The sequence below is a fragment of the Corythoichthys intestinalis genome, chromosome 1 (assembly GCF_030265065.1).
Source record: "Corythoichthys intestinalis isolate RoL2023-P3 chromosome 1, ASM3026506v1, whole genome shotgun sequence".
NCBI lineage: Eukaryota > Metazoa > Chordata > Actinopteri > Syngnathiformes > Syngnathidae > Corythoichthys > Corythoichthys intestinalis.
In genome coordinates this window covers 31,224,966-31,249,195 of record NC_080395.1, presented here as the reverse complement: position 1 = coordinate 31,249,195, position 24,230 = coordinate 31,224,966, and the positions used below count along the sequence as shown (strand labels likewise).

At 39.2% G+C, this 24,230-nt stretch overlaps 1 protein-coding gene across 6 annotated transcripts in view; it reads right to left on the bottom strand.

Annotated features, from left to right (window-relative positions):
- The window catches only part of LOC130922650 (uncharacterized), a 275,463-nt gene extending 268,734 nt beyond the window's left edge, over positions 1–6,729 (bottom strand). For 5 of the 6 annotated variants that reach the window (XR_009064558.1, XR_009064557.1, XR_009064559.1 and 2 more), the window contains exons 1-2: positions 6,660–6,729; positions 283–6,377 (exon numbers count right to left, since the gene is read on the bottom strand). Coding sequence is in view for 1 of the 6 variants with exons in the window: in XM_057847563.1 (XP_057703546.1) it covers positions 477–6,209 (5,733 nt within the window). In the remaining 5 variants the exon portion in view is untranslated. Of the gene's footprint in view, positions 1–13; positions 6,378–6,659 lie in introns of those variants that run through there. The other variant, XM_057847563.1, reaches the window with a different exon arrangement.
- Positions 6,730–24,230: the final 17,501 nt, after the last annotated feature.

Below are 24,230 nucleotides of genomic sequence, written 5' to 3'. Positions count from 1 at the left end.
CTGAAAACACACATACAAAAATGTTGAAAATGACGTAAATATCAATACTAAATATTTCATACAAAACAAAGTCGCCAAATGTCCCTTCCATTCAATCAATATATACATTTAGTAAATTAAATCTGCACCATTTGTATACAAAAGTCCGCTAGCTTTGATGCTAAAAATGCTAACGTGTTCTCCCTTCTCTCCTCGTAAAACGCTAAATATAACTATACAAACAATATCTCCCCGCTTAACTACAAATACACACACCAACATACATTCCTTGAAACAACTTACAGCCTCATGTGGGTCGAACCAGAACTTAGCTGTCCTTTAGCATTGTTAGACACGTCTGCTTCATAGGAAAAGAAAGGCAGGAATTCAACTACACCCAAAGCCGCCACCAGAGGTCATTATTTGACAAATACAATTGAACAAACCATCACACTCCCCGTCTGGTATAAATACTTTATACCACTAAATGTATAAACTTAATCAGTCTTTTTTGTTTCACTATGACGAGGGAGTAACAAAATCAGTTGGTTTATCGGTCGCAAATAGACACGCGGAGTCCCTTGCTTGACAACTCGTACTTCCACTTTTCGGATTCTTTTGTCTTCGCTTGGGATGCACTTTGTAATGAGTCCGATGGGCCATTCGTTGCGTTTCAGTAGTTCATCTTTAACTAAGACGACATCTCCTTCTGTGATATTGTCCTTGTCCTGAGTCCATTTCTTTCTTACTTGAAGAGCTGTCAGATATTCTTGTCTCCAGCGTTTCCAAAAGGCATCTGCAAGACTTTGAACATGCTTCCATTGCTTTTTGTACATGTCCTTGATGTCGAACGTACCTTCTGGAGCAGGAGCAGCACCTTTCTTTTGGGTTAGGAGCATGGATGGCGTCAAAACTGTTGGTGTCTCTGAATCAGTGGTGATGGGAACTAATGGTCGGCAATTCATGATAGCCATAACTTCTGACATGAGCGTTGTCAGAACTTCGTGTGTGAGGCGAGTAGGACCTGCTTGCAATAGCATGGCATCAAGAATGCGACGGGCGATGCCTATCATTCTTTCCCATGAGCCTCCCATATGCGATGAATAAGGTGTGTTGAAAGTCCATGTGCAGCCTTCTTTGCTCAAGTAATCTTGAATCTCAGAGTCATCGGTGCTTATTTTCAACTCTTTACAAGCACCTATAAAGTTAGTGCCACGGTCTGACCTCAAAACTTTGGCAGGACCCCTGACTGCGAAAAACCTTCGTAATGCATTAATAAAACTTGATGTAGACATAGATTCTATGACTTCTATGTGAACTGCGCGGGTGCCCAGACAGCTGAACAAAACTGCCCAACGTTTGCTGTCAGCGCTACCGCCTCTTGTTTTGCGGGTGACAACAGTCCAGGGCCCAAAAACATCTAGACCTACCCTTGTGAAAGGAGGCTCGATTGTAAGACGGTCTTCGGGCAAGTTGGCCATTTTCTGTTCAGCAGGCTTACCCCTAAGTTTGCGACATGTGACACATTGATAAATGACACTTGAGACAAGTTTTCTTGCGCCAATTATCCAGACACCTGCAGATCGAAGTGCTCCCTCGGTGAGGTGACGACCTTGATGAGCGACATCTTGGTGGTAATATCTCACAAGCAAAGTTGACACATGATGCCTTTTAGGGAGTATCAGTGGGTGCTTTTCATCATATGGAAGATTGGCAAGAGATGTTCGACCTCCCACTCTTAACAGTCCTTCTGAGTCTATGAATGAGTTTAAATTCCACAAGGGACTTGTTTTTGCGATATGCTCTCCTTTTTTAAGCTTTGTCATTTCCTCTTTGAATGCATTTCGTTGAACACTTGCAATGACTGACAGTTTTGCTTGAGTTTGTAGATTTGTACTTTTTTTGTCTGCAGTTTTGGATTTGTTTCTGACGACTGCAATGAGTTTTGCCATGCCTCTTATTAGATGTTTCCACGATGAGAATCTTTCAAAGCGGTGTGGGCTGAGATGTTTGAAGCTCACTTGGGTAGCACAGACATTGACTTCCGGTCGAACCTCGACGTCTTGTTCCGGTTCGATTAGTTTGAAGTTGCTGTTATCTTCCATGGGAGGAAACTGTGACAGGTCTTTGTTCAGGAAAGGTGGGCCTGTGAACCAGTAGGTTTGTGGTAGCAATAGCGCTGCTATTGGACGTGTGGCAATGTCTGCCGGGTTGTTTTCCGATGAAACATGATGCCACTGCGATGGTACAGATGACTTTCTGATTCTTGAGACTCTGTTTGATACATAGACATAAAACCTTCTTGAGATGTTATAGATGTAACCTAGCACAATCTTACTGTCAGTGTAGAACCTGACATCATGGAGCTTAATGTCGATTTCTTGGCATATGAGCTCTGCCATTTCTACAGCGAGGACAGCTGCGCACAGTTCTAAACGTGGGATTGTGTGCGCTGGTCTCGGTGCTAGTTTGGATTTTCCCATGACAAATCCACTGAAATACTGTCCATGGTCATTTTTAACTTGAATGTAAGCAACTGCTGCTATTGCTGTAGATGAAGCATCGCTGAAAACACAAAGTTCTCTGTGCTGTGTTGAGGACATAGACTGTGGTACATACGACCTAGGAATGTGTATGTTCTCTACCTCGAGAAGTGAATCCTTCCATGCAGTCCACAATCTCTCTTTGTTTGCAGGCAAGGGGTCATCCCAGTCGCATGGTTCCAAGGTGAATTGTCGGATGAGTGCTTTTCCCTGTACAGTTATGGGCGAAACAAACCCCAAGGGGTCATACAAACTATTGACAGTGGATAGTATGCCTCTTTTGGTGAAGGGTTTTTTCTCTTTGCTCACGTGGAAGGTGAAAGTGTCAGATTCAAGACTCCAGCTGATGCCTAAACTTCTCTGAACAGGCAACGGGTCGTTGTCTAGGTTTAGGCTTTTAATGTCTTTTGCCAAGTCGCTTGTTGGAAACGCCTCCATGACTTTGCTGCTATTAGAAGCGAATTTATGTAGGCGCAAGTTTGACACAGCCAACATTTTCTGAGTGTTTTGCAGGAGCGTGATCGCTTCAAGTTCTGTCGGGAGTGAGACCAGACCATCGTCCACATAAAAATTTCTGATAACAAACTGTGATGCTTCTTTGCCATATTCCGTTTCTCCTACCCCAGCAGCTTTGCGTAATCCGTAGATTGCAACAGAGGGAGACGGACGATTTCCAAACACATGCACTTTCATGCGGTACTCAATAATTTCCTTTGCGACGTCATTGTCTTTGTGCCAAAGGAATCGCAGGAAATTGCGATGATCTTCTCGCACTTTGAAGCAGTAGAACATTTGTTCCACATCTGCCGTTACTGCAATAGGCTCCTTACGGAATCTGATGAGCACTCCTAGTAACGCATTGTTAAGATCTGGGCCGCTTAAGAGGACATCATTCAACGCTACACCCTCATGTTTGGCACTTGAATCAAAAACCACACGAATTTGATGGGGTTTTTGAGGGTGGTACACCCCGAACATTGGGAGGTACCAGCACTCTTCCTCAGGTTGCAAGGGAGGTGCGGTTTCTGCTTGCTGGTTGTTTAAGATTTTTTGCATGAACTGTACAAAGTGCTCTCTTGTTTCAGGCTTTTTGTCAAGACTACGTTTGAGTGTGTAAAGTCTCTTTAAAGCTTGTTGTCTGTTGTTTGGTAGACGCTGTCTGGGTGTAACAAATGGAAGCGGTGCAACCCAATTGTTTGTCTCATCCTGGTACATTTCATTTTGCATTATTTTGAGAAATTCTGCATCTTGTTGTGACGGTGCCAACATTTCATCATCCTCTCCTTTGACGAAGATTGTATCCCCAAGATTGTCTGATCGTTTTACTTGATAAGTGTCTGTGAAGCTGTGCATGTCATCTATTACGTTGGTTACCTTTTTTTCTTTGACTTGTAGGACATTTGTGCAGGCATCGAGATATGATGGCCGTCCGTTGAACAAGGTGTTTGTTTTGTATGCTGTAATAGAGACTGGTTTGTGCACTCCATTTACACATACATCACCCACGATGACCCAGCCTAGGTCAAGGCGCTGCGCGAATGGTGCATTACTGGGACCATTACATTGCTCTCTCACTTTGTGCAACCTCAGGATGTCTCTACCGAGCAGCAAGAGGATCTGTGCGTTTGGATCTACAGGACTGATTTTGTGTGAGAGTGCCTTTAAATGTGGATAGTGTTGTGTGACTTCTGGTGCAGGTATCTCAGAACGATCTTCTGGGATCATGTCACATTCTAGCATAGGAGGAAGTGGCACTTTTACACGACCATCTATTGACTCAATAATAAAGTCTTTGGCTTTCCTCCCGCTCACTTCCATGACACCTGAACATGTCTTCAGAGTATAAATCTCTCTGCTTCCGTTTACTCTGAAGATGTCAAAAAAGTCTGAACGAGCAAGGGATTGGTTACTTTGTTCGTCCATGACAGCATACAAGTTTATAGCCTTTTCTCGTTGGCCTGCTGGATAAACTTTAGCTAAACATATCTTCGCACAAGATCTAGGACTACGTTGTTCCCCACATACCTCGGTGCACATTGTGGTAGCGGAAACGGGTTGTAGACTTGACTCGGTCTCCCCGCCGTGCTGACGCGCCTCTGAAGACGGTTTGATGTCGGTTGAAGGAGGACCTGGATGAAGAGCTGTATTGTGTCTTTCACTCTGACATTCTTTGCATGTGACTTTAATAGTACAGTCTTTCGCTTGGTGTTTGGTTGACGCACAGCACCTGAAGCATATGCCTTTCTCTTTCAGGTACGCCTTTCTCTCATCAAGAGGCTTGGTGAGAAAAGTGCGACATCTTCTGAGGGGGTGTGGCTTGTTATGCAACGGACATTGTTTGTCTGGCTCTTCACATACCTCTTTTAACTCAGTGTCTACAGCAATTTCAGTCTTTTTCACGGATATCATTGGGCGAGTGCTGCTTTTAACTTGTTTATCAAACTTGAACTGAGTTGCTGAAAGAAATGAAAAACTTGGGTCATTTCTTATGCGTGCTTGCTCTTGCACAAATCTAGAACAGACTGAAAATGGTGGAAATATGACACCATGATCTAGTTTGTATTTAGATGCATATGAAATCCACTTTTCTTGTAGTGAATATGGCAACTTCTCCAAAATGGGATTGACACCCCTGGCGGTGTCTAGAAAGGCTAACCCTGGAGAATGACCTTCTGCTTTTGTAAGTTCAAGTTCCATTAAGAGATCCCCCAGCTCTCTTAGCTTAGTATTTTCTCTAGACGCAATTCTAGGAAAGTCCTCAATTTTCTTAAAGAGGGCATGCTCAATTACCTCAGGTGCACCAAACGTTTCTTCTAGTCGCTGCCAAACCATTTTGAGCGCAGAAGTTGTGTTATTGACTTGAGCTGCACTGATTCTCTTTGCTTGTTCAGTTGACTTGGGCCCAAGCCATTTCAGTAGAAGATCTAGCTCTTCTTTGTCTGACAGAGCTAGGTCTTTAGTGATGTTCACAAAAGATGATTTCCAGCTGCGATAATTTTGTGGATCATCGTCGAATCTCTGCATGGTGCCTGTTACAAGTTCACGTCTCATCAGATATTTTGCTACATCACTTACATTTGTTTTCTGCTGAGGGTGGGGAAGAGATGAACTGAGTGGCTGATACTTGTGAATTGGAGCTGGAGATGTAGCGCCAGGAATAGGTGATGATATGTAGTTGAAAGTGTGGGAATTTTGTTGAGGTAATGGTTGAGGTTGAATGCTTGAGTTGTCAATTTGGTGGAAGGGGTTCCAGCATGGGACTGGGTGTTGTACTGGCTGGATTACTTGACTGTCGATATAATTTTGAACCTTTTGTTTAGAGTCCACAAAGTCGATGGATGATGGATGACAAAGTGGTTGTGCTTCTTCCTGCTGAATTGCTGCTTCCAGGATGTCCGCTTCTGCTGATGCAGCTGCTGCCTCCTTCTTCACCTTCAGTACATGAAGTTGAGCTTGGATTTGAGCCTGTTGCTTCATGGCTTCAGCTTCCTCTTCTGCAAAAGCCAACTGCGCTTGTGCAGCCCCAGCTTTGGCTCGCGCTTTGAGGGCTGCAACGCTTGCTGATGAACTTGTAGACTGCTTTGAGGATCTGGAGCAACGAGACCTTGTTTCCCATAACTCACCTTGACTACTTGGTGAGCAGCTTCTCTGCTGACTTTGCGATTGAGCGTCCACTTGCTTCAACATTATGTCTTTATGCTTGGAGTAACAGCTTCTGGCTCCAACTGTTGATAATGAGGCTTTTTACTGTTCTGTCCTCACTAAACGTGAGCCTGTTTAGCTAGACAGACAGCACAACGAGGCAAAAGTGGATTTTGAAGTCTTTACTTCCTCACTCTTGATGAATTCGTATAACTGAAAACACACATACAAAAATGTTGAAAATGACGTAAATATCAATACTAAATATTTCATACAAAACAAAGTCGCCAAATGTCCCTTCCATTCAATCAATATATACATTTAGTAAATTAAATCTGCACCATTTGTATACAAAAGTCCGCTAGCTTTGATGCTAAAAATGCTAACGTGTTCTCCCTTCTCTCCTCGTAAAACGCTAAATATAACTATACAAACAATATCTCCCCGCTTAACTACAAATACACACACCAACATACATTCCTTGAAACAACTTACAGCCTCATGTGGGTCGAACCAGAACTTAGCTGTCCTTTAGCATTGTTAGACACGTCTGCTTCATAGGAAAAGAAAGGCAGGAATTCAACTACACCCAAAGCCGCCACCAGAGGTCATTATTTGACAAATACAATTGAACAAACCATCACAGCCCCCTTTCCCCCACATTTTTCAATAGTGTGACAGTCCTACGTAAATGACTGCTCACTGATCCAATCCCCGCCCCCTCCTCCTGTTATGTGTGGCATGCAGACACTAACTGCGGTCTGCAGGTGGCATCATTGCAACGCGAGGGTGCAATTATAATTGTTGACAATTACTATCGTGCACCTCACAAGCGTGCGCCCCAAGCAATTTTCCGTCCCGCGTGACCACCCCATTGGCCCATACAGGGCATTGGAACTAACCCACTGCAGGGGGTGCTGAGGATCTTAATTAGTTTTTCTCATCTATAAACAGACATTTTGGTCGAAATTTTTCATGCTTGCGCTTTTTCTCCATACAAGGTGTGTAAAATTGCAGTACACACGTATGCTGGATAGTTTACGTACTACTACTAGGCTACTACAAAGACAGCTCTCTATTTCACCTCTAGGGTGTGTTAGAGTTTGACACATTTGAAAACTAAAAGGTCCAATACGGTCAAACATCCACTTTTCATAATACTCAAATAGATTGCACACAAATATCCAACAGCGCTCTGCACGACGGCAGCTTGGCAGCAACAATAAACAATAATATGGCTAAAATGCAAGATAGTTGAAGTTTTCCACTAGAGGCATGCGAAATTTCCGATTCTTAGATTATTCATTTCGGCCGTGGAAGATTCGAGAACGATTCACAAACATCCAAATTACGATTATTGAATTATACCAGGTAAAGTGGAACTAAAACACTGTCAGCGCGGTCTTCGGGATGCAATGAGGAACGGACCGAGAGTAAATATCATGTTCAACTCATCCCGCTAGATAAAAAAAACAATACCACCTGACTGCGACAGCTGCTCAAACAACGCTCAGTTGCTGCGGTAGATATAACTTATATGTAGATCTATTATATGCGAAATGACAGACGGAGGCATTAGAACATGTATTGAGAACTAGATGCGAAATGATAGACTTGCCGGCGTTAGTAAACAGCCGCCACCTTAAAGCAGTACACTTCTCTAAAAGGCTCTGTTGTAGCGAACCTGATAAACTTTTCATCTAAAATACTCCTGAATCAGCAAAATCTTGACCTGAATCTATCTTTAAATGATGAACAGTTTTAAAACTTTGACATGTCGAAAGTAGACTGAAGGGAAATTATGGAATAACGGGAGCGATTTTAATAACTTTAACGATTGATTCACAACATTAAATTAATTGAATGTAGTTTAAAGCTGCTGATACAGAATGGGGACTTGAGTATTTTATTTACTGTTATTAACTGCAACTTGATACTGAAATAGTAGTTTGGTTTAGCCCAGTGCTTCTCAATTATTTTATGTTACGCCCCCACCCCTAGGAAGACGTAAATGTCCCCCCCCCCCCCCCCCAAACTCTCTGCCGCCACTGTAAATAGTATCATTTGTCTATAAAATTACTATTATAAGTACACCTGTACATAAGATTTTTTCTTTAATAGAATAATGGACACAAAGTCACATAGATCAACTTATAATAAAGTATAACTTTATTAATATTGTTTTTTTTTTTTAACAGACAAGACTTGAATAGTATCAATTTGCCTGAATTGCCCTGAAAAAAGTCACATCCAAACTGTAAAAATACTCATAAAAAAAAAACAAAAAAAAAACAAACAAAAAATGATTTTTGACCATTTGATACTGAAAAATAAAATGTAATAAAATCCATACATCATAATAAATTCAAATTGATTAGCAACATTAACTCAACATTAAATCCAGTAAAACGGCCGGGAGTGAAGGGGTTGCACTGGTGAAAATGGCTGGGAGTGAATGAGTTGAGTGACATCTTAATTGATTTCCCGCTGTCCGCTACAATCATTTTTCGACACAGTAAACAATGTGGTCTTTCCTCGTCTCCCACTGTATTAAAAGTCAAAGCCAAAAGCCAAACGGCCCGAAAACAGCGCATTCTCGGCGGCCGGGGGAGAACCGGAGTTGAGGGCGATCGTCGTGACGATCCCAAGCCGAAAATGGCACTTCTCGGGTGGACACGTGAGAACCAGAAAAGACTGTGGGGGTGCTGCGTGAGCCCGGCCAGAAAACAGCCCACAGCTCTCCATATTGCTTTGCTGTGTGCTCTTACTTGGTTCAAAAATACTGTGCACACTCTGAAAAGAGAGAGTGCCACTGCCACCCACTGAGTGGATGTGCAAGTACACTTTATTCTAGTACGACAAAAAAAAAAAAAAAGTATATTCCCCGAGGTCACATGCACCACCTCTGGCATCGCCCGACTATTTGAGAAGTACTGGTTTAGCCTGAGAGGATTTTTGTTAAATTTTCGAACTAATGTACAAAACATTAAAAGCGGGGGGTGCATCAATAATCAATTTATAATCGAATACAAGCCTCTGAATCGTAATCGAATCGTTAGGTGCCCAAAGATTCCCACCTCTATTCTCCATGTTCTAAATCTGCAGCTAACCTTTTATGCTGGACACTGTTATAACCTATCATATTCATTTTCATTGTGGACCTTGAATTGAATTTTAGAAAATTTTGCTGTTTTTTTGTATAAAAATAAAACAAAACGCTATTTTGTTTTTGCTTCATGTTAACGCCTCCTCTGTCAACACTTTTCTGTTCTAATAGCGCCTTATTCAATGTGACCTGTTGGCAACCATGTTAATAACAACAACAACAACAAAAAACGTTTTCAACATTTATACTGTATTTCATCCGCAAAATTAAATACGCTATTATTTTAATATGTTTTATTTAGTGATTTACTTTTAACCCCCACCCCCAAAAAGGAATCTACCAAACACTTTTTTTCACCCCAACACCAGGGGGCGCTGCATCACACTCAGTACCCCACTTCCCACGCCACTGGGCCCGTACCAGGAACTGCCATTGTTCACAGTCAGTCCTCCCAGTTTAAATGGATGGGACGTCTATCGTTCTTAATAGCAGGCAATTTTACTCCCAAAATTTTGCGGTAATTGTGTGCTAATAGTGCAATGCATATGAGTGCAAAAAATGCTCGCCACATTACACAATCGTTTAAAATAAAACAAAAACCTGCAAAACATACCGTATAGGTGGCTCCCTATCAAACACCTTCCCTTTAATAAAAAAAAAAAAAAAAAAAAAAAAAAGAAAACCATCTCTCTACTTTTGTGTAAAGTGGCCACCACAACGAATGGAATGGCCTCATCTTAGCATACTGTATCAGACTCATTAATAGGAATTCTTTCACTTGTTTGTTGTAGCTACACATCGTGCTTACGTAAGAGTGAAATAGGAAAGTGAATAAATATAATTAATTCACGTTCTGCTACATGTTTTTTTTTTTTTTGCTGCATGCAAGCGCTGAACGCGTTGCAACGGGGTATTTACTTTTTGCCTTCAAGCAACGGGGAAAGGCCAACTTCAGCCTTGTCATGAATTGTTCCAATTGAAATGGATGAATGGCCCCGGGCTGTTTATTCCTTCTTTGTGTGTGCGTGTTTGTGTGTTGCAAGTACAAAAAAATATTACAGTATACACAGAAGTGACCAGATGCTGCCCTTTAACACTGGTCACCATGTCAGACTACCTCTGCCGCTACAGGCGTGGAGTTCGACAAATCAGAAAATTGATCATACTTCATGTACAAAAGCTGTTATGGATGAAATATAAATACACAAAGATTTTCGACATAAAAGTGAGTTCTTTGTTGGGATGTTCAATTTACTAGACAAAATGACAAAAAAAGAGCACTTGCTGTTTTTTTTTTTTTTTTTTTTGATGAGACGTAACAAGCCATTGCATGCATTATGCAAAGTCACTACTCACTAGACAAATGCCTTTGGTCAATGAAGATTTTATTGTCAAATGAAATGGCAATATGTGTTAAACATACACATTTCACTGCTCAATAAACAAGTATAAAAATGTAGATTTAATGTGGAAAAAGCAGAAACTCGCAGGTCCTTGAATCAACTTTTGAGGATGACATGACTGCGATGATGATGATGTTGATCCCCTGGTCACTACGTACCCGATTTACCTGATTTTGACTTTTGACAATTTTGTCTCCAGTTTTTTAAATTTATTGTTAATGTTGACTTTTGTTTTGTGATACATGCTTTTATTTTGGCAAAGAAAGCGTAGAGCAGGTAGTACTTCCGCACGAGAGTGAGGGCACATGTACACTTGAAGAACGCATTTGCACTGTGATGGCCCTGGCCGTTTAATTGTTATTTGTTTGAGATTCTTTCAGTCAGCTGATTGTTGCCTCTGCCAGCTGGCTGCTTCCCCTCCCACCGTGACATAAGCTGATCGACGCTGGACGGGCTGCCGCCGCCGCTGATTGGCCACAACGAAAGAGCGCCAAGCTTAAAAAACCTGCCGCTGTCAACATTCTGGGAGGTTGCATTTGACAGCATTCGTTCCGCGGTCCTCCTCGCCAGCTGTTTGCTCGCCATTCACTCTTGTGTGCTTTGATCACTAGTTTGATACACTCCCGCATTTTCGGTGAGGTCTTTTGTCTTTATTCATTATTGGATCGTTTTTGTTCACCACTGTTAATAAGAGCACTGAAGCAATAGGGGTAAGCTGCAATTTCTGTTCTGTTTTCTCCTGTTTTGTTTAGTGTAAGAAGCTAGGGTAGTGGCTGTCTTTTTGTTCTTTCCTTTTTACGATCAGGGTTTAGTTAGCAGGTGGGGTTGAAGTGTAGATTCGTTTTGTTTGTTGTTTTTGCCTGGGCTTACCCTGAAGCCGAGCTTCATCCACATTTTGTATATATTGTTCATTGCGAGTTAGACTGTGTAAATAAATTTGTGCCACTTGTAAACTTGTGTGGCTGGTTTCATGTTACGCCCTTAGCGAGCTGTCCGTGGGACGTAACAGTGCACACAAAGAAGAGTCCAGGCGCACACGAGTGGAAGAGCGCATTACAGCTGCAAGCCTGCTCGCACATTTGTTATGAAGCAACACCTATATATAACACCTTTAGTACTGTTTATTGTGCATTTTCAATTCTGGTTGAATACTTGTGGCGCATTTATGTTATTGTTTTTGATGATGTGCGGACGCTAACTGATACATGCTAATCGTTTTTGTGGATTGTTATTGCTGCATCTTCAGCTAGTTATAAAAGCAAATTTTAATTGCCGTCATTGAAGATGAAACTGATTTAATTTCATTTTTATTTTAGTTTTGTTCTGCAAGTGTTGATGTTATGAGCAGCTGATTAAAGTAAGCAAACCACACGGACGTCTGACATCTTCATTTTGGAGCTTAGCTCACTGTCTAGCTAGGATTTAGCTCCAACGTCTTGACGAGGATAGGACAATGATGTATAATACAAGTCTTTGGATAGTTATTTTGACATTTAAGGTGAAGGAATCTGACCTTCCAGCCAGACCGCCGGAATCAAGCCAGCCGAACTGCCGGACCCGCGCTGGCACAGATCCAACGAGCCGGGCCGGCGAGACCCATGCAATCCAGAAAGAAGGGCCAAATGCCTTAGTCTTAACCCTTTGTACAGACTCAATTTTGCAAGGTTAAAAGAAGGCTCACCGAGAACAAGTTGGCAATTTATTCAGGTTGATAGCGTTCAAACAGAAAGGCGAAACAGACTCGGGTGAGGAGGCAAACTCGTTCTAAGGTCACCATATCAGAAGTCAACAAAAGGTTTCCGAGAAAAATGACCACGATTAGTTAAACATCCAGTCTTTCGAAGGCCCCTGCGTGGCAGGTCGTGGGCAGAAAGAAGGGTGTGTTTGGGATTATTGTCTGTTTGTGGATTGGACAGGAGGATTCGGGAGTTACTGTTTTCCAGGCAACGAGGGTTGGTGGTAAATGGTGTTATACTTGTATAGCGCTTTTCCACCTTTCAAGGCGCTGGTGACGCAGCACCAGGAGCATTGTGGGGTTCAGTATCTTGCTCAAGGATACTTAGGCAAGTTCATCAGGGCAGAGAATCGAACCCACAACCTCTGGGTTGGGGGGGACAACCACTCTACCACTGAGCCACGCCATCCCCGAGTTGTGGATTTTGCCACCTCAGCGTCAAAGGGGCTCTTGGAGTCTTATCAGTCGTGTTATCAGTTGGATATCGGGCGTTTGTTTTCCTTGTGTTGGGACCGGGCATCCCGCCATTCGTTCTGGTCTGTCCGGGAGAACTGATTGCAGACGTGGGCTTATCAGTGTCAATGTTGGTCAGTAAGCTGCATGACACACTCGTTGGGCTTCAATGAGAGTAAGGCGTTGTTTATCTCTTATGTCCTACATTTTGCTTGTTTTCCTTAAACTATAAGTGCTATTTATTTTATATTGGGTATGTTAGAGCAATACAAACAGTCGATCGATAAATACGAGAAAAAATACTATTATACGATTCCCTGATTGATCATATTGTGTTAGAATAATGCAAACAGTTAGAGTTGCCTAGGAGTTGCCTAGGAGAAAAAGTACTATCTCCTTCAAAGGGTACTTAAAGGATTACAACATCATGGTATTAAATACTGGTGTTGTGTATCACAGCATCATGCAATTCTAACACAAAGTAATACATAGAAATAATTGACTTATTTTTTTTATGAGCGAATGCGTAATTATGTTCCGATGAAAATTACTGATTATTATTTATTCAAATTAATTAAGAGATCCTCCAACCCTCGTGAGGATAAGTGGCTCTGAAAATGAATAAATGAATAATTAAGGAGATATTGCATTAGAAACATCACCAGATGCAAGTAGATTTCTGTCATGACGCAAACACTTGGGACCGGTAATAAATTGCTTCCAGATATTCGTAATCCTAGGTGACACTTTGTTGCGGTTTTCCAACACCATAATGCAAAAAGGGTCATCTGCCAGTGAGGGCACCGCAGAGTCAGGTTCAGGCATAACATAGGCAAAGAACATAGTTGCATGTTCAGTAATTCAATTTGGAATATGAATTAGGCATAAGCAAACTGACATACACATTACTTTTATAGCAGAGCTACTGTACATTCTTACAGGTAGCAAGGTCACGGAGCTAATTATCTAATAACTCCATAATATAACACATCCACACATTCATTGTCATTTTTTGTCAGAGAGCGAAATAAAAAATGCATTTTGATAAAGTATTAATGGAGTTCAGCGTAGATGTGTAAACATAATTTGTGTTATATTCCATGATTGCCTGGGACAGAGTCACAGCGTCGATAATTATCATGAATTTTAATTCTTATCCGAGCTAAGTACCATCTGGGTCTTGACGGTGCAAAATAAAAATCAATTGTGGTATCGTTTAAACATGAAAAAAAAACAAAAACAATAATAGACAATATAATGATATTTGGTTGGAGCGCAGCTAAAGGGCAAACCGACAGGATTTGGATTGACATATGTGATCAAATAATGTAATATAAATATAATGACATAAAATATAATGTGTAAATAATTATGTGATCAAAGCAGAATACGGTCTGCGACAGTGAAGATGACCGCATGTAAAGTAACACGATGAATGCATTATTAATTCAGTATTCATACATAGGTATGGTATGCAAACCCAAGATACATTAAAATAAAGGTCAGTCAACTGTACAAAACACCCTGAAGGTTATGGAATACAGTAAGTGCAGTTGGTTTCAAGCGTTTGGATTAGCTATTATAGCATGTGAAATAATTCTAAAGAGGGTACCCATTTCCATTTTTTTAAGTCCACTGAATGCTATGCCAAATACAGTAAACCTAACCCTGATGACTTCGTGCGAAAGGCAGACAACAGCGTGAAATGGTCGCAAGTTAGTTGCAGAACAACAATCTGCACTCATCTTCATAGTGTCACTGAGTGGAAACAGAATGCACATTACCCGAGACAAAGCCCGGCAAATCACTTCACCATCAATGACAGTGTTCCAATGTAAATATAAACCGGAAAATAAACAAATGCAAATGGCCCAGACTAAAAAAAAACCTTAATTTAAATAAAAAACAAAAAAAAAACAACATCTCTTTACATTGATTACAGTAACTTCAATTGAGAAATTTTAAAACCTCCAAAACTGCCCAGAACATTATTGGGCCTCCTCCAAGTATCACAGTACAGTGATGCCTCATTTTTCGCGGTTAATGTGGACCAGGACCCGCCGCGATAAGTGAAAAACCAAGAAGTAGCGCACAAATTAAAAAAAAAAAAAAAAATCCTTTTTTTGTGTGTGTGTTCATCGAATGTCAATGTATTTATTCATATTTAGCATTGGAAAGAGATATACATAATCATGTTTTTTCACTTTTTTCCCCCAAAGTATAATAAAAAAATATGTATCTACAATGCTGGCCAAAAGTATTGTCACCCCTGCAATTCTGTCAGATAATGTGAATTTCTCCCAGAAAATGATTGCAATTGCAAATGCTTTGGTAATAATATCTTCATCTATTTTGCTTGCAATGACAAAAGACAAAAGAATGAAAAAAACCCCAAAATTAAATCATTATCCTTTTACACAAAACTAAAAAAATGGACTAGACAAAAGTATTGGCACCCTCAGCCTATTGCTTGGTAGCACAACCTTTAGACAGAATAACTGTGAACAACCTCTTCTAGCATCTATCAATGAGTGTCTTACAATGCTCTGCAGGAATTTTAGACCATTCTTCTTCGGCTAACTGCTCTAGGTCTCTGAGATTTGAAGGGTGCCTTCTTCAAACTGCCATTTTCAGATCTCTCCACAGATGTTTTATGGGATTCCGGTCTGGACTCATTGCAGGCCACTTTAGAAGTCTCCAGTGTTTTCTCTCAAACCATGTGTTTTATGTGTTTTGGGTCATTGTCCTGCTGGAAAATCTATGACCTCTGAGGGAGACCCAGCATTCTCACACTAGGCCCTACATTACGCTGCAAAATTTGTTAGTAATCTTCAGACTTCATAATGCCATGCACACGGTTAAGCAGTCCAGTGCCAGAGGCAGTAAAGCAACTTCAAAACGTCAGGGAACCTCAGTCATGTTTGACTGTGGGGACCGTGTTCTTTTTTTTTGAAGCCCTCATTTTTTCCCTGTAAACTCTGGTAATGTTAAAGCTGTACTTTTGTCTCACCTGACCAGAGAACATTCTTCCACAACGTTTTTGGCTTTCTCAGGTAAGTTTTGGCAAACTCCTGCCTGGCTTTTTTATGTCTCTGGGTCAGAACTGGGGTCTTCCTGGGTATCCTACCATAGAGGCCCTTTTCATTCAGATGCCGAAGGATAGCATGGGTTGACAGTATTGTACCCTCGGACTGCAGGACAGCTTGATGTTGTTTGGATGTTAGTCAAGGTTATTTATCCACCATCTGCACAATCTTTCGCTGAAATGTCTCGTCAATTTTTCTTTTTCGTCCATGTTATCCACAGTGCCATGGGCTTTACACTTATTGATGACACTGCGCACGGTAGAAACAGGAACATTCAGGTCTTTGAAGATGGACTTGGAGCCTTGAGATTGCCCATGCTTCCTCACAATTTTGCTGTTTGGTCTTCTTTCTTTTCTTCATGCTCAATGTGGTACACAGAAGGACACAGGACAGAGGTTGAGTCAACTTTAATCCATTTTCCATCCTGCAAGTGTGATTTAGTTATTGCCAGCACCTGTTATTTACCGCAGGTAAGTAATAGGTGCTGGTAATTACACAAATTAGAATAGCATCACATGATTTTTCAAAGGTTGCCAATACTTTTGTCCGGCCCATTTTTAAAGTTTTTTGTAAAATGATAATGATTTAATTTTTCTTCCATTCTCTTTAGCGTTTTTTCATTGCAAGCAAAATCAATGAAGATATTACTACCAAAGATTACCATTTGTAATTGTAATCATTTTCTGGGAGAAATCGAGCATTATCAGAAAGAATCACAGGAGTGCCGATACGTTTGGTCATCACTGTATATACTAGTATTTTGATGAATGGTACTACTGTCCCACCGAATTAGTTTTTAAGAAGAATAAAGTAGTAGAAAAATGTTTTGGCATTATTAAATGCTTTATTGAGTGAGTCCACTCAAATCCGCTCAAGCTGCTAACTGACACACAATGAGTTTCCACAGCAACTGTTTAACAAGTGGCACAATTATTGACGCATGTGGCGCTTTGAAGTTCGTGTCTTTGGCAAGATCAAACCCAAACATCTGTCAATCATCGTTAATTTTAATAAGCAACTCCGGTGCACTGCCTGACGAACAAAGAACAGGAAGAGGGAGGTAGGGAGACTGAGACTACGCGATCAGCTCGGGACAGCTCATCTGTATTCTATCATTATTATTATTATCATTATATATATATATATATATATATATATATATATATATATATATATATATGTATTAAGCCTGAACGATACATCGTTTAAACATCGCCATCGCAATGTGTGCGTGCGCGATAGTCCCATCGCAAGGACGTGCGAGTTTTTTTTTTTTTTTTTTTTTAATCCACATACGACCTGCTTTCTGCTCTGCGCAGAGCCTCACACGCTCTTTGAACCTCACAGTCACTGCAGCACTTGCTTATTAAAGTTAACTATGCTGGTATCTTTGATCTTGCCAAAGAAGTGGACGTCACAGCGCAGCAGCTGTCAATCATCGTTCAACTTGTAAAACAGTTTCTGTAAGGAAGCCGCTTTGGAATGAATGTGTGTGTGCCTGTGTGGAGACGTTTGAGACATATAAATTAAATGCCAGAAGTGATCATGAGGAGTTTGTAATTTCTACATGTCCAACAAGAGTCACAGCTAAGATAGATAAACAGAAGTATTTAATAAAGCCAAGCATTTTTCGACTAGAGCACTTTATTCTTGTTCAAAAATGATTTGGTCTGACAGTTATGTTTAAAACTGATCATAATATAACATAACATTTGAAGTGCCTAAAACCATTTATTAATATATACAGTATATACATTATGTATGTATATATATTTTTTTAATTATTAAATTTATTAGGATCATGGAAGCTTCCACTTGGGGAAAATATATGCATACAGTATATCCTCTATATACATAATATAATAAAAATATACAGTACTGTGTATATATATATATATATATATATATATATACATACATTTTTTAAAAAATCATACTTTGGGGAAAAGGTGAGAAAAAAACATGCCTTATATGTATCTCTTTCGAATGCTAAATCTGAATAAATACATTGAGCACACAACCACAAAAAAATTTAAATTTGGGGGGCGGGGTGCGCAACTTCGCGGTTTTTCAGTTATCGCGTCGGGTTCTGGTCCCCATTAACCGCGAAAAACAAGGGATCACTGTACACTGGTCATTGAGAGTTATCCAAAGTCTTTCCAAACAGCTATTCAAGTCATCTAGTTAAAATTTCTTTAAAACTTTTTTTTTTTTTTTTTTTTAAATATCGCAATATAATATCGCAAACCCCCAAAAAATCGCAGCAATAGTTTTTCCAATATGGTTCAGGCCTAATATATACTGTGTATATATATACATATACATATATACATATACATATATATATATATATATATATATATATATACACATATATATATACATATACATAAATAAATAAAAATAAATAAATATATATATACATATATATATATATATATTTTTTTTTTAAATTTATTTATTTATGTATATGTATATATTTTTTTAATCCTAGCATTTCTTTATACAACTGGACAGCAATGTGGCATTTTCATGTTGTTGTTGTTGTTGTTTTTTTTTCCCCAGCAGAATAATTTAAGAAAATAGAATATGTGACATGATCCACACTGACATGATCCACTCTGACTACGTATGTAAATACAATTAATGGTGTTATTAAAGAGTCACAATTTTAACCCATGCTAATTTGTAATCCACACACCAGATGAAATATATTTATGAAGACAAATTTGCATTACTTGAGGATTAAGACTTGAGTCTTGAGTAGGAGTCATGAATTTAACATTTAAGATTAACCACAGACCACAGTGAATAGTTAATACCTACTTTAAGTTTCTATATGATGGCAGATATCGAGTTGACAACTCATGTTAAGTAGCCTGGCAAATCAGCCTAGTATTATGTGGTTTCATTTAGATTTCCACTCCGGTCCAATATCGACTGACGAATCACAGCACGCAAGGTGGGACTTTAGTCATTGCAGTCTTCATGATGCATCACAATCTTTTGTACACAAATGGTTTGATACCATACCTAAAGGTTGGATGTTGACCATTGACTATCGCAGTACTTCTCAAATAGTGGAGCGGGCCCCCAGGAGGGGCGCAGAGTGATGTTGAGGGGTGGCGCAAGTGACCTTGGGGAGCATCCTTTTTTGAGGTTATAGAATAATGTGTAATTGCAAACCCGCTCAGTAGGTGGCGCTCTCATTTTCAGATATATTACATATAATATATATATATATATATAAAATATACATATTTGTGGAACAAACATGAGCACACAGCAATGAGCACGAAGAGCTAAAACACGGAAATATGACAATGCGTATTTGGCGGCGGGCAGCATGAAGCCAAATCAATTAAGGTGTCACCTAAAGACATTAGACCCCAATCACATTGATAAGCCGCTTGATTTTTCTAAGCAAAAAAGTGCCGAGTATTGCCGGCAATCGTCCCGCTTAGTGAGAGTTGCATCAGTAAACCAGCGAGCACTGTTAGCATCTTATCAGGTGGCATACCAAGTTGCTCAGTGCAAAATGACCCCACACTATAGCAAAGGAGCTGATACTGCCTGCAGCAAAAATAAAAACTGTCCCTCTGTCCAGTGACACTGTCGATTTTGTTCTTTTTTTTTTTTTTTTTTTTTTTTCCGGACAAATTGTTTAACAAATTCTACTCTGAGTTAATAAATTCAAATTCATTAGTTACTTGATTAATTATTGATTTTATTGAAATTTATTTTTCAGCATCAAATGGTCAAAACAAAATTTTGGACTTTTTTTTTATTCAGGGAAATGTATGCGCTTTGTCTCTCCTGTTAAAACAATAATAATGCTAGTAAAGGTATACTTTATTGTAAGTTGATCTACATGACTTTTTTTTTCTTTAAAATTAACAAAGACAATGTTACGCAGAGGTGTACTTATAATAATTTATAGACAGTTGATACTATGTACAGTGGCGGCAGAGTTGGGGGGCGTGAAATGTTTACGTCTTCCTGAGGGGGACGTAATACAAAATAATTGAGAGGCACTGGACCATTGCAATCAAAACATATTTGACCTGTTTTACAAAATGGCAGTTTGATCCCTGACAGATTATTCTATTTCAATAATGTCCTATGTTGTTTAGTATTCATCTGAAAAGCATTTGAATCTATTGTGTAGATGTTATGGCTTTCTTGTGTTCTGTAAACTAAGGGTGGGCAAATTTGAGAGTTGTATTAAATATTTTAAAACCCAGATTAAAAAAAAAAAAAAAAAAAAAAAAAAAAAAAGATGTAAAATTTCCAAACCATACCAATAATTGTATTCTCTTTTTAATTACATAATTTAGTTTCATAATCAATTAGGCATTTTAAAATGTGAAATTATATTACAGGATTATTATTATTATCATTTATTCACAATCAGCCAAATTCTAAAGTCATTTAAAAAAGGGGATTCAATGCTCAATTTATGCAGCAAATATTTGTTGACTGATGACCATTTAACCTAGAGGTGTCCAAACTGGTCATTTTATGTCATTGTTTTATATAATCTCTTTTAAACTAATCAGGGAAAAGTGTGCCCTGGATGAAAGAAGTAAATGCCGAGCAGCTTTGATTAAAAAGGGTAGGAAAGTTGTATCACCTGCAAGTGCACCTAACAGATTCTGTATTGTGATGAAAGGTGACACCACTCTGAAGCAGTAAACATGCCCATGAATCACACTCTACAAAAGCTCCTTCTCTTCTTCTGTGTATCCAACCATCACTGTGAATTTGACATTCTAGACTGCGGTCGCAATGGAGTTGTCTGAATGAGATGCAGTGCATTTGTCACTGCGGTCACATCACATGTACTTTTTATCTCTCTGTAGGTCTCAGCACTTGTCAGTTTCCACACCAGCTGCTGCCTTACTGACTGGATGGGTGACTCTTCGGCCTGCATGTGGCGGAACGAGCCATCACTTCATCAGATTAAAGCAGAAAAAGATCAGTTTTGCACCTCTGCTGACAATTGCAATTTGAAATTAGATTTCTACCCTCACTGTGGAGTGAAACATGTCCGACAGCAAGCCATTTTATTTGAATCCAGCTTCAAATGTGGAAGCAGTTTCCACTACAATGCAGACACCCGCCCAACTTCTCCATTTTGTCACACCACACCGATACATCTGATTAGCACAGGGAAAGCATATGCTCATCGCAGCGTTTCTCACAGGTTTCATCAAGTGAGATTCAAAATTTTGTAAGACCACATAAGAAATAAACTAGGGCTGTCAAAATTTAACGGGCGGTAATTAATTTATTAAATTAATCGCGTTAAAATATTTGACGTATTTAACGCACATGCCCCCGCTCAAACAGATTAAAATGACAGCACAGTGTCATGTCCATTTGTTACTTGTGTTTTTTGGTGTTTTGTCGCCCTCTGCTGGCGCTTGGGTGCGACTGATTTTATGGGTTTCAGCACCATGAGCATTGTGTAATTATTAACATCAACAATGGCGAGCTACTAGTTTATTTTTTGTTTGAAAATTTTACAAATTTTATTAAAACAAAAACATTAGGAGGAGTTTTAATTAGGGCTGTCAAACGATTAAAATTTTTAATCGAGTTATTTACAGCTTAAAAATTGATTAATCGTAATTAATCGCAATTCAAAACACCTCTAAAATATGCCATATATTTCTGTAAATTATTGGTGGAATGGAAAGATAAGACACACGACAGATATATACATACAACATACTGTACATTAGTACTGTATTTGTTTATTCTAACAATAAACCCACAAATGCCATTATTAACATTCTTTCTGTTAAAGTGATCCACGGATAGAAAGACTTGTAGTTCTTAAAAGATAATTGTTATAGTTACAAGTTATAGTAATTTTATATTAAAACCCCTCTTCATGTTTTAGTTTTAATAAAATTTGTAAAATTTTCAATCAAAAGTAGAGTTAATATAATAATAATAAGAATAAAAATAACAATAATAAAAATAGAGTGACCAAAGTCTAAGTTTTACGTGTATTTTGCATAGCTATTTTGACATGGAATGCCAGTTCATTTTGCATTGTTGTTTAACTGTGTGTCAGAATAGGGCCTCATTACTATAGACTGAAGTGCTTTTCTTTTTGTGAACATTATTTTTTTTTTTTGGAGAGAGAGGAATATTATTTTTGTTGTGCTTTCACTAAACGATACTTATGTTTGTTGTGAAGGAGAAGCTTATGCCAATAAACGGCACGGTCCACTGAACGCCTGTATCCACTCGCCTTTTAACATATACTGTATATTTCTGTACAGATCTTACCCAAAATACAACAAGAGACACATAATTGCCACTAAAAGAAAGAAAACTTACCGAAATATGTGTGGAGCACTAATAGCAATTTGCATTGCATTGTGAATACAGCATAAACGTCTCACAACTACTAATTCTCCCACGTTTAGAAGAAATAACAGTATGAGTATGGAACGGCGCTGCCCCCAAGCGGCCAGTGGCATTCTCTTTACTCTTAATGTCCATAAACGGCCTCATTGTAATCTGTTTGAGGCAATCGGCGAGCGGGTCATTTAGTGCATGCGTTAATTGCGTCAAATATTTCAACGTGATCAATTTAAAAAAAATTAATTAACGCACGTTAACGCGATAATTTTGACAGCCCTAGTTTTAATATAAAATTTCTATAACTTGTACTAACATTTATCTTTTAAGAACTACAAGTCTTTCTATTAATAGATCGCTTAAACAGAATGTTAATAATGTTAATGTCATCTTCTGGATTTATTCTTATAATAAACAAATACAGTATTTACTATGTAAAGTATGTTGACTGTACAGTGCCCTCCATAATTATTGGCACCCCTGAAAAAGATGTGTTTTTTAGCTTCTAAAAATTTTTTTTATTCAAATAATATGGGACCTTAATGGAAAAAAAGAGAAAAATCCAACCTTCAATACAAGTGCATTCATTCAGTGGGGAAAAAATCCCACATAAAGAAAAAAATTTGACATCAAATAATGTGTGTCACAATTATTAGCACCCCTGGTGTTAATACTTTGTACAACCCCCTTTTGCCAACAAAACAAGGTCTGGGGACTGAGATGGCCATGGGAGGAGCTTGATTTTGTGTCTGGTGAACCATTTCTGTGTAGATTTTCGCCATATGTTTAGGGTCATTGTCTTGCTGAAAGACCCAGTGACGACCCATCTTCAGCTTTCGGCCAGAGGGAAACAGATTTTGATATAAAATGTCCTGGTATTTCAAAGCATTCATGATGCAATGCACCCTTACAAGGTTCCCAGGGCCTTTGGAAGCGAAACAGCAGCCCCACAGCATCACTGACCCACCCCCATACTTCACAGTGGGTATGAGGTGCTTTTCAGCATGCGCATCTTTCGTGGCACGCCAGACCCACTTAGAGTGTTTATTGCCAAAAAAGCTCAATCTTGGTCTCATCTGACCAAAGCACACGGTCCCAGGCTTCAACTGGGACCGTGTGTATTTTTGTGTGAGACCAAGATTGAGCTTGATTGAATGCATGAAGATTGAATGCACTTGTATTGAAGGTTGGATTTTTCTCTTTTTTTTTTTCCCATTAAGGTCCCATATTATTTGAATAAAAAAATAATATTAGAAGCTAACACATCTTTTTCAGTTGGGCCAATAATTATGGAGGGCACTGTATATATCCGTCTTGCGTCTTATCTTTCCATTCCAACAATAATTTACATAAAAATATGGCATATTTTACAGATGGTTTGAATTGTGATTAATTACGATTAATTAATTTTTAAGCTGTGATTAACTCGATTCAAAATTGTAATCGTTTGACAGCCCTAAAATAAGTTTAAACTGTTTGGTTTCAGTTGAATTACAATAAAGTGAAAGTCAAAATGGATTGGACTCTGGTTGTGAAAACACAACCAGAAGTGATGATCTTGTCTAGCTTTCGCGCGCTACGCTAGCGAGTCCATATTGAGAAAATCACAGAATGGTCCCATAACAAGAGAATAGAAAGCCTATGGATAGCATGCTAGCATCCTGCAAACATCTGCAGCTCATTCTGGGTGTAATCTTCTTGTTTGATATGTTTTTAGTGGGTGTGGCCAAGGCAGTTGAAAAAGAAAGACTAATTAGCAGACAACTGCACGAGTCACAAGTAAGTCCCGAGTCTTAGCTGTTGTGGACAAGTCAAGTCGAGTCACAAGGCAGTGTCAAGTCAAAAGGTTGTCAAGCCAAGTCGAGTAACAGGTTAGTCAAGGCCTTCACCATTATTCCCCAGCCC